At 38.6% G+C, this 12,184-nt stretch overlaps 1 protein-coding gene across 1 annotated transcript in view; it reads left to right on the top strand.

The window, feature by feature from the left end:
- Positions 1–237: 237 nt before the first annotated feature.
- Positions 238–12,184, top strand: part of ERAP2 (endoplasmic reticulum aminopeptidase 2) — an 81,963-nt gene continuing 70,016 nt past the window's right edge. Inside the window, 1 exon segment of the mRNA XM_006885377.1 lies at positions 238–782. Coding sequence (XP_006885439.1) covers positions 238–782 — 545 coding nt within the window.

Raw genomic sequence — 12,184 nt, forward strand, 5'->3', positions numbered from 1 at the left:
ATTTGTGAATTGAAATACTTTATGCTATAATTTCTTTTTCTCTTTAAAGGTTTAATATGTGAATTGAAATACTTTATGCAATAAATGAAGGGTTTTTTCCTTTTCCTTCTAGGTAAAGTCCACATATTGAAACCTACTTTCAAGATTCTATGTGCTGGAACTGGAGGCAAAGCAATGTTATGACCTGGAGAATAACTTTTCTTCTAGAAGATAGATTGACATTTCCAGGTTTCTGCAATGGCTAATTTACACAGAAAACTAATATTTCATTTTTACAGGGGACTTTATTTCTCAGCAGTCATCCTAACCAGGCTATGCGTTTGCTCTGAGTTCATGAATCAGTTCAATAAGGATCCTGAGAGCTTCCCTGTGGCCACCAGCGGGGAACCATTTCCTTGGCATGAGTTGAGGCTCCCTCTCACCATCACACCCCTACAGTATGAACTCCTAATCCACCCAAATCTCACTTCCTTGGACTTTGCTGCCTCTGAGGAGATTGAGGTCTTGGTTAGGAAAGCCACTCAGTTTATCATCTTGCACAGCAAAGACCTTGAAATCCTGAATGCTTCTCTTCACTCTGAGGAAGATTTGAGGTACAGGAAACCAGGGAAAAAGCTTACTGTTCTGAATTATCCTGCTCATCAACAAATTGCACTGCTGGTCCCAGAAGAACTTGCTGCTGACACGAGATACTATGTGGCTATTGACTTCCAAGCCAAGTTAGCTGATGGTTTTGAAGGGTTATATAAAAGTACCTACAGAACTCTTGGTGGTGAAACAAGGTAAGTTGTTTTTCTAGTTCATATGGCATTCTGGGATACTACTGTCTTTATAAATTGCATCTTTGCCAGGAGCTTGCCTCAACAGAAATGACACAATATACTGTGAGGAGGTTGGAAGAAAAAAAAAGCTTTGCTATTCCTTAATTAGCTCTCAGTAAAAATGGTAAGACAGGGCACAGAGACAAACAGCTGGAAAAAGGGCCATGAAAGGAGCAAATGTCTGTGATAGAGGAAGGGATGGTAGGTGCAGAGAGAACCGAAATAGGGAGGCTTCTCATAGAGGTTGAGTCTTGATGTAGGATCAAAAATCGTAGGTGAAATTTGGGTGGGAAAGAAGAAGTGAGGGAACCCCCATTGTTCAGGAGAGCCAAGACAAAACTAGGAGGCAGGAATAAAACTACATCAAGAATTGAGAAAGATGGTCTCTTAGATCACCATTTATTGAATGCCTAAGCATTTCTTAAGCTGAAGGAACTGAAGAACAAATTCAAACCCCAAGTTTCAATACTTAAGGATGCTTTGGGCAGACTATTAAATGATCTAGGAAGTATTAAAAGAAGATGGAAAGAGTATACAGTGTCATTGTACTAAAAGGAATCGGCAGATACAGAAGAATTTAATGAAACAACATATGAGCAAGAGCCTATGGTGATGAAGGAAAAAGTTCAAGCTGCTTTGAAAGAATTGCCTAAAAGTAAGGCCCCTGGAACTGATAGTGTACCAATTGACATATTTCAACTAACAGATGCTGCCCTGGATGTGCTCACCATGTCTTGCCAAGAAATCTAGAGGACAACCACTTGGCCAACTGGCTGGAAGAGATCTTTCTTTGTTCCCATTCCAAGGAAGGGTAACCTGACAGAGTATGGAAATTATCGAACAATGTCATTAATATCACATGCAAGCAAGATTCTGCTGAAGATTATCAAAAAACGACTGGAACAGCACAACAGAGAACTGCCGAAAGTGAAGGCTGGGTTTAGAAGGGATCGTGGTACTAGGGATATTGTAGCTAATGTTCGATGAATCTTGGATAAAAGGAGGGAGTACCAGAGGAATATCTATACGTGTTTCATTGACTATGCAAAGGTGTTTGACTGTGTGCATCACAACAAGCTATGGCTGACTCTGAGAAGAATGGGAATCCCAGAACACTTGATTGTGCTAATGCAAAACCTATTCTTGGACCAGGAGGAAGTCATCAGAACAGAGCAAGAAACACTGCCTAGTTCAAAATTGGAAAGAGTGTACACCATGAATGTATCTTCATACCTTTTCAATCTATATGCAGAACAGATTCTCCTGGAGGCTGGGCTCTATGAAGAGAAATGTGGCATTAGGATTGAAGGAAGATTCAACATTTCAACAACAACCTGCATTATGCAGATGGTAAAATTCTGCTTGCTGAAAGTGAGGACTGGAAGCACTTGCTGCAGGTCAAAGACTGCAGCCTCCAATATGGATTGAGGCTCAATATCAAGAAGACAAAGATTCTCACCACTGGGCCAATTGACAGCATCATGATAGATGGTGAAGAGATTGAGGTTGTTAACAGCTTTAGTATGCTTGGCTCCACAATCAACACTCTTGGCACCAGCAGTCAGGAAATCAAAAGATATATTATGATGGGAAAGTCTGCTGTTAGAGACCCCTCCCAAGTACTGAAGAGAAACAATATCAGTCTTGAGACTGAGGTGTGCCTCAGTCTTTGCAATCACTTGACATGCATCAGATAGCTGGACAATGACTAGGGAGGATAGAAGGAGAATTGAGGTCTTTAAGCTTTGGTATTGGAGAAGATTACTGAATATACCATGGACTGCTAAGTGGACGAATAGGTTTGTCCTAGAGAGGATTAAACTAGGGTGATCCTTGGAGGCAAGGATTCTGAAGCTTTGTCTGACATACTTTGGACATGTTGCAAGGAGGGACTGGTCCTTGGAGAGGGACATCATGCTTGGGAGGGTGGAGAGACAATGCTGGAGAGGAAGATAAGATGGATTGATTCAGTGACTCGGGTAATGAGGGTAGGTGTGTCAGAGACAGTGAAACTGGCACAGGATAGAGCAGAGTTTGGGGCTGTTGTATATAGGGTTGCTATGAGTTGTTGGCAACTCGACAGCACATAACAACAACAAGAGCAATATATTTATGAGGAAAAAGGTGGCATCAGGATTGGAGGAAGACTTATCAACACTCTGCATTGTGCATATGACACAACCCTGCTTACTGAAACTGAGGACATGAAGCACTTGCTGCAGAAGGTCAAGGACTGTAGCCTCCTATATGGATTGAAGCTCCACATCAAGAAAACAAAGATCCTCATCACTGGGCCGATTGGCAACATTATGATAGACAGTGAAGAGATTGAGATTGTTAATAGCTTTAGTTTGCTTGGCTCCACAGTCAACACTCTTGGTACCAGCGGCCAGGAAATAGAAAGATGAATTGCATTGGGAAAGTCTGCTGTCAGGGATGTCTCCAGGGTACTGAAGAGGAACAATGTCAGTCTGGAGACTAAGATGTGCCCAATCCAGGCCATGATCTTTGCAATTAAGTTGCTATGCATAAAAAGTTGGACAATGTCTAGGGCTGATAGAAGGAGAATTGATGCCTTTGAGATGCAGTGCTGGAGAAGAGTATTGAATATATCATGGACTGCTAAGAAAACAAACAGGTTTTTCCTATAGATGGTGGAACCAAGGTGTTCCTTGGAGGCAAGGATTCTGAAGCTCTGTCTGTCTTACTTTGGGCCTGTTGCAGAGAGAAACCACTTCTTGGAGAGGGACATCATGCTTGGGAGGATGGAATTACAGTGCAAGAGAGGAAGACACTCATTTAGATGGATTCACTCAGTGACTGGGGTAAAGGGGTAGGTGTGTCAGAAACAATAAGGTTGACTTAAGATAGAGCAGGGTTTAGGGCTGTTGTACATAGGATCTCTATGAGTTGCAGGAGACTTGACCACACATAAAAGCAACAACCTAATATATACCAGACAGACACTCCTCTAAACACTAACTAGGTGTAGTGATATGTGATAGAAGAGACAATCAAGGCAAAATAATAAGCTAAATGTACAAGATAATTGATAAATGTGGTGAAGTAAATAAAAGGTGATGTAATACAACATACGTATTTAAATATTTCTGGAAGTTGGGACTCATTTAGATGAAGTCCTTGCCTCATACATGCATTTAAACTGAGGCTTGAATATTTTAAGAAAGAACTAATTATGATCACATCTTGGGGCTGAATGTTACTGAAAAAGGAAGAATTGAGTATATACGCTCTAAGGCAAAACAAATTGAGATAGGATGTCAATGAGGAGGAGTTTGAACAGAAAATAATAACATCATGTCAAGCCTTAAATTCCATTGCAATAGAAAAACATTAGAAAGATCTGATCCATCTTTTTAGAAATAAAATTTTTTATTTTGTGTTTTTAATGAAAATTTTACAGAAAAGTTAGATTTTCATTCATTCATTGTTGCACAGTTACCTCCCTGACTCTCTTCCCCCCAGTCCTCTTTGCAATGTACCTCTTATTCTGGGTTGTTGTTGTATGTATAATGCCTAATCATATATTCTTTTTAAACAGTTCTTTCTTTGATCTGTTCCAATGCAGTGCACATTATCTGTCCACTCTTACCCTATTCTCCCAACCTCCCATGTCAGACCTGTTTATAAAAGTGGTGCTATGCAGTATTTGCCCTTTTGCGATTGAGATATTTCACTCATTATAATGTCCTGCAGGATCAACCATATTGTGGAATGTTTTATAAGGTCATTTTTTTCAGTGCTGTGTAGTATTCCACTGTATGAATATATTTCTTTTTTAATTTTTTTAAATAAAATTTTTATTTTGTACTGTGTTGCTTTCAAATTTCATATACATTGTTTTTCACATCGGATCTTTCCCATTTCCTTTACTGACCTCTCCTTCCATTCATCAAATTGTATGACCCTATGATTAACCACCCCAAAGCCCCCTTCTGCCCATTCTTAGCACTCTGTTCCCACCCTCTTCCCCTTGGATCCTCATACACATTCTACAATAATGACCTTATATAGTATTTGTCCCTATGGGACTAAGTTAGTTCACTTAGCATAATGCTCTCCAGTCCCTCCAAGTTAGGTAGTGATTTACAGAATCATTGCTCCTGCGTGCTGTGTAATATTGCATTGTATGAATGTGACTTAATTTCTCAATCCATCCAATCGTGGTTTGACATTTGGGCTACTTCCATGTTCTTGCAATGGTGAATAACGCTGCAATGAACATTGGTGTACAAGTCTCCATTTGTGCTTCAGTTCTCATTTTCTCAGGGTATATTCCAAACAGTGGAATAGATGGGTCATATAGAATTTCTATGTTCCGCTTTCTGAGGAAACATCATACTGCCTTCTAGAGTGGTTGTACCATTTTACAATACCACCAACAGTCTGTTAGAGTTCCTATCTTGCCACATCCTCTTCAACATTGATTACCTGTTGCCTTGTAAAACTTTGCCACTGCTACTGAAGTGAGATGGTATATCATTGTGGGTTTGATTTGCATCTCTCTTATTGACAGTAATTTTGAGCATTTCTTCATGCGTCTATTGGCTATCCAAATATCTTCCTTCATGAAAATTCTTTCCATATATTTTGCCCATTTTGTAATTGTTTTATCAGTCTTTTTCTTGTGGAGGTCTTGTAAGGAATCTGTTGTTGTTGTTCTTGTAAAGTGCCATCGAGTGGTAGACAATGCATAGCAACCCTATGAACAAAAAAACTGAACACTTGTATAACGTTCATTGTTTCTCCATATCCATAGAATCTTCGGAGGCAAACTATTTTGGAAGTGGATGCCTCTTCTGCTTCCAAGCTTGTTTTAATCAGGGAGCTCCGTCAAGCACTGTCCACCATGGGTAACCATTATCTCATTTGACACATTAGTGTCATAGTGTTTAGTATCACAGCAACCACAAGTTACTTCTCTACAGCAAATGGACAGACGGGTGCTATATCACTTTGAAGAATGTTTAACTAAAAACAATTAAAAACCAAACCTGACAGCTGCAGGCTTGGGGGCCCAAATGCATTTTTAAATAGGAGGCAAAAAAAATCAACTCACATCCAAAGATGAGTAAACTTTCCACCTTAATTCTCACTAGAACCAGAAAACAAACCTCTGTAGAATCTGCCTGCTCCAGATGACTTCCAACCTGGATTCCAGGATTCTATCAATTTTCTTTTATAACTCAATCATGTAGAGAGTTACTCAGTTTCCACATGGGTGGTTTTTAAGCTTTACCCTCTGGTTAATTCTAATTTTATGGCATTGTGATCTGAGAAGATACTTTGTATTATTTCAATTTTTTTTTAATTTGTTGAGGCTTGGTTTGTGTCCTAATATATTGATTCTGAAGAATGTACTATGTGCACTTGAGAAGAAAGTAAATTGAGTTTTAGTTGGGCACAGTACCCTGGACACATCTACAATGTCAAGTTGGCTGATTGTATGCTTTAGATCTTTTGTATCTTTTGTGTTTTGATCTTTCTCTCCATTCTTGAGATGTCTCTTGTTTTTTTTTAATACATTCTGTTACTCTTTTTCTCTTGATTGGCAAATTTAGTCCAGTCACAGTAAGTGTGATTATTATCAGGGCAGAGTTTACTTTTGCTATTTTGCCATTTTTCTTTTTCTGTTGTTTCTGGATACTATGGTCCAGCCACTTTCCTTTGGTGCACTTAAAATTTTTTGTAGTTTTGGTCTTGCTTTCACAAATTTCTTAAGCTCTTTCTTTTCTGTAAAATATCTGATTTCACCTTCATTTTTGATGGAGAGCTTTGCTGGGTGTAGGATCCTTGGCTGACAATTGTTTTCTTTCAATTTTCTATATATGACATCCCTATATTGTCTTCTACTTTGCCTGGTTTCTGCTGAGAAGTCAGAACTTAATCTAATTGTTTCCCCTTTGTAGATGACTCTGTTTTTCTTATGCTGCTTTTAGTAATCTATCTTTATTTTTTATTCTGCATAATTTTGCTATGATTTTCTTTTTAAAAAAATCTAGTCTATTTGGTGTTCACTGTGCTTCTGGAATGTGGATTTTTCTCATTCTTTAAAATACCAGGGAAGTTTTCTTCTACTGTTTTTTTTTTCTTCACAATTTTCTCAATGACTTCCTGTCACTCCCATGTTCTGGAATTCTAATCACATATATGTTGTTCTTTTTGATGTCATTCCACATGACTCTAATGTTTTCTTCCTTTTCTTTATGTCTCATCTCTGATTTTTCTCCTAGTGTGTTTCCAGTGAACCTCTTGTCTTCCAGCTCACTGACCCTCTTTTCCATCTCTTTAGCTCTACATATTTGTCCCACCAGTGTGTTGGACACTCCTGCCATTTCTCTCTTAATATTCTGGATTGCATTTTCATTCTTTTCTGTTATTTCCAGTACTGTTTTGGCTATAACCTCTCTGCCTTGTGATGATTTTTTTTAAGTTCTTGTACTTCTTTATTTATACTATCAATTCTTTCTTCCTTTTTTATGCTTTCATTTTCTTCTATAGTTGTTCAAGCTCCTCCTTATCAATATGTTTTTTCTGGGCTGCTGTCTATGAAGTATTCATTCTCTTAATGATTTCCATTGTTTCTCCCATCATTTGCATCTTCTGTAGCTGTTCAAATAACCCCACAGCAATATATTTCTTCTGGTTCTCTCTATCTGGGGTATTCATTAGGATTGCCTTTTTAGGGGAAGGTTTATCTAGTAATTTCATGATGAGTGAGGCAGAGTGCTGCTTTTTTGATGATATGTGAGTCTTTTCTTAGTAGATACTAGATTATTGTAACTATATAATGACCCAGGGTATGGTAGTGCTTTGTGAAGGACCTGTACTGTATATTGGTGCTCTCCTCTTGGGAAGGACTGTCAATCAGGAGTGAGATGACTGTGGCTCTCCTGTACCATGCCTCCACCTAGCCTCTTCTGCTTAAGTTTACAAAATCCCAAGTGATGTAGGTAGACAGCAGTGTTTCACCCAGAATACCTGTGATATTGGTGCTCCTGGCACTGGACAGCAGAGGCAGCAGCTAGGCGGTGGCCTGGCAATGGGTCAGGCTTGGCAGTGGTCTAGTGCTCTAGAAGGGATTGTAGTCTAAAACTGTAGTCCATTAACTTAGCAGGCATTGATTCTGTTGCTGGCCAGAGTGTGAATGTGCATGGGCCTGGCTGCAGCCTTTAGCATATTCTGGTCAAGTGGTGGCTGGAAGACGCTCCTGGGCCAACCATGCCACATAGACCTTCATGTCTTAACACAGAGCAAAGGGAAGGTCCCCCAAGAGCGGATCTTGTGAGAGGAGCAGGTCTCAGGAGTATTACCATCATTTTTTTCTATCCATTTGTTTGTTGATGGGCACTTCTGTTGCCAAGTTTATTGTTGAATTATTTATAATAGCAAGGTGTTGATTTATCTTATCTGATATACAATTTATATGGTTCTAGTTCCAAGGTGGTTTAGTTTGTAATGCGGCAGACTATTAATCTGATGTTTGGCATTTTTAATCTGCCAGTTACTTATTAATGGACTGTCTCCTCTTGTAAAGATTCACAGCCTCAGAAACCTGATGGAGATTTTCTATCAGCTCAGATCAACTGGATGGCAGAGGTTTGTTTACATTTTTTGATAGATCAAGTGAAAATCCCTAAGTAGCATAAATCGTTTGCTCTCAACTACCAATCAGTCCAGATGGTGGCAGCTCCAGTCTCCCCAGCATGCCACAGAAGGAAGGCCTGGTGATCAACTTCTACAAAGATCACAATCAGGAAAACTCTATAGAGCAATGAGATATGGGTAGTTAGCTATGAGTTGAAGTGGACATGAGGGTAATGTGCTTTGTTTGTTTCTTTAATATAGGTGTATTATAGAGAAAATAGTTTTGTTGTTGAGTGTAATTGGTCTACTATTACTAATCTTAACTATATGAAGAATAGATTCAAATCTTACCCCATCCTGCTCCATGCTTATGCTCTCTACCAAGCTCAAGTCTATTGTTAAAGTCATTATATCAATCCATCTCTTTGATGGCCTTTTTATCTTTCATTGACCCTCCACTCTTCCCAGCATGATGGCTTTTTGACAAGGATTGCTGACAACATGCCCAAAATTGGTGAGATGTCACTTTCCTTGCCTCTAAGAAGCCAATCAGTTACCCTTGCTCCAAGACAGACTAGTTTGTTCATTGACAATCCATGGTATATATTGGATATTATTTCCCAACACAACAATTCAAAGGCAGTGAATGACTCTTCTTCAGTAATTCTTATTCATTGTTAAAATTTTTCAGATCTAGAAGAAGCAATTGCAAATACTAGGATCTGGATCAGGCACACCTTAGTCTTTAAACTGACTTCCTTGTCCTTCAGCACTTTGTCAGATTTTCTCAGTGCAGTGCATCTTTTTATTTCTTGACTGCTGTTACCATATATGTTACTTTTGTATCCAACTAAAATTATTTACAACTTCAGTCTTTTCTTCATCTATATGATGTTGCCTATTGACCTGGTGGTGAAGATTTTTTGTTTTCTTGATGTTGAGATGTAACCCATATTCAACGTTGTTGTCTTTGACCTTATTCAGTAAGTGTTTCAAGTTTTTTTCACGTTCAACAGCAAAGTTGTATCATCTACATAATGCAAGTTGTTAATGAATCTTCCTCCAACCCTGATGCCACATTCCTCTTCATAGAGTCGAGTTTCTCAAATTATTTGCTCAGCATATAGATTAAAAGGTATGGCAGAAGGATACAGCCTTTATCTACTCCTATCCTGATTTTAAACCAAGAAATATTCCTTTGTTTTGTTTGGACAACTGCTTCTTGGGCTACATATAGGTTTTTTCATGAGCTCAATTAAATGTTCTGAGATTTCAGTTCTTCTCAGTGTTATTCATAATGTGTTATGACCCACACAGTCAAATGCCTTTGCATAACCAAAAAGACCCAAACATCTTTCTGGTACTATTTGCTTTCAGTCAAGATCTAGCTGATATAAGTAATGATATTTCTCATATAAAATACTAGTAGAGAGGGATTCAATCAGCCTTATTTTGGTCTGAGAATGTTTTACTTTTACCTTCCTTCATTAAGACAGTTTCACTGGGTGTAGTATTCTTGGTTGACAGTTACTTTATTTTGCATCTTTTTTTCTGTCTCCATTGTGGGGGTTTTCTGTAGCAGTTTGCAGTCATACAACCAAGTACCCAATGTGAAGTAGGCTGTCACACTCAGAGCAGGTTCCCACAGAGGTCTGCCTTGTTGCTATCAGAGTCCCCCCAGTAGATTGTTAACTATGAGTACAACTTCCACCAAAAATACCTATTTCTTAGAAGGCAGTATCTTCAGTCAACAGGCCTCCGAGTCAACCAGAAGAGAGCAAACTAACTTTATTTGATCTTCAGAAAGATTTGTCCTATTGGTTTGAAACACCAGAGTGTGCAAGGAAACAAATAGAATGTTGGTTATAAGAAATTTCTACTGCTGGACCTCCTGTAGCAATTTATAGCACACTTACATCTGACCATGTCTAGGTAATGGTCCAAAGAGAACACCAGAGAGATCTGCCTTGTTGCTGGCAGAACCCACTCATGTTCCGTCATAGAATGTTGACTGTGAGTGCAGCCTCCACTAACGATGCCTGATTCCTAGAACATACCAGTCTTACTCAGTAGACCTCAACACCAACTAGAAGAAGCAAACAAACCTGAATTACTCTCGAGAAGATCTGTCCTGGTAGCTTTAGAAGCCTGAGCTATGGGGTGAGCAGCAAGGCAGGTAAAAGATTATCTGTGAGAGCAGACTCCTGTAGAGGCCTCTGTAGCAATTTGCAGCAGACTTACAGCCAATAGTATCCAAGTGTAGCAGATGCTGGCTCAATCCAAATAAATCCTTAGAGAGATTTCTTTGTCAACTTTAGAGCAGAAGCTTGTGGTCCTGCACAGGCAAGTTGTAGTGGACAGGAAACAGGCTCTTTTATCAATGCTACTTCATAGCAGTTCATAGCACTTAAATTCCTTTGTGATAGAAAGAAGGACAAGGAGTGGGGGAGGTAATTTTTGTACTGTATGTGATCTGTTTATTCAATGATGCTCCCCTGTTTTTTTCCCTTCTGCTTCCTCTGCTCCCCTTGACAGAAAGTTAAGCACCATCCTCTTGTATATATAATTGTATTTGTGGGATAGGTTCAGAATGATGGTCTATTATACCAATACCCTCTCAGAATTCTCTTTTCCCTAACTGTCATCCATTGTGCTCAGTTCAAAACGAAAGGAACCCAAATAAAATGGCTTGCCCACATAATATATTCTTTTCTTCATGCAACAAAAAATATAGAAGTAGGACATCTATTCTTGACACAATGTCTTCAGTGTTATTAAGAACCCAGGCTGTAAGGTCTTAAAAGCTTGAACGTGACCTTGAAGGCACAACAGTTGGTCTTTCATGCACTTGGAGCAACAAAAGAAGAGGAAGACTCAGGAATAGAATACAGAATATGTGACTGCCTCCTTAAACAACTACCTCCTTTATTACTAGACTAGAAGAATTGAATGGTTCCTTGCTACCATTATTAAACCTTTTTAATCAAGGATTCTATAAAATTTTATTAAAAAAGAGAAATTACAGTACAGAAATTCACATTGTCATAGAATTCATATTTACTGGATCCATGGAGATTAAAAGAAACTTTGAAACTATAGCTGCAAGATGATCTTTAAATAGTAAACAAAAAATATTTCCTGAAGTTCTCTTTAACTCAACTGTTTCACTTAATTAGTATTTACTGTCTTCCTTGAGCAGTAATACTCTTTTAAGAACTATTTATATGGGATCAAAATAATAAAAGCAACTTGAAAGATGAAAAACACCAACTTGAAGCCTTTATTCTTTCACTGTTGTTGAATTGGTTCTGACTCATAGCTGACCTATTGGATTTTCTTTCTTTTAAAAAAAAGTTTTGTATTGATTTGCTTACAAAGTTTGTATACATTGTGTTTCACAGTGTTCTTTCTTCACATTGGGTTTCATACAGCCATTTCCATGCATTACGTTTTACAAAACTAATCGCCATTGAATTTTGTCCAAGCCTCCAGGAAGAGATGGTATACCAATTGACATATTTCAACTAACCGATGCTGCCCTGGATGTGCTCACCAAGTTGTGCCAAGAAATCTGGAGAACAACCACTTGGTCAGCTGACTGGAAGAGACCTATAATTGTTCCTATCCCAAAAAAAGGTGACCCAACAGAGTGTGGAAACTAGAACAATCTCACTGATTTCACATGCAAGCAAGATTTTACTGAAGACTATCCAAAAACAACTGGAACAGCACATCAACAGAGAACTACCAGAAGT

This window comes from Elephantulus edwardii, unplaced genomic scaffold (assembly GCF_000299155.1).
Source record: "Elephantulus edwardii isolate Elephantulus edwardi_28Jun2011 unplaced genomic scaffold, EleEdw1.0 scaffold00043, whole genome shotgun sequence".
NCBI classification, from domain to species: Eukaryota; Metazoa; Chordata; class Mammalia; order Macroscelidea; family Macroscelididae; genus Elephantulus; species Elephantulus edwardii.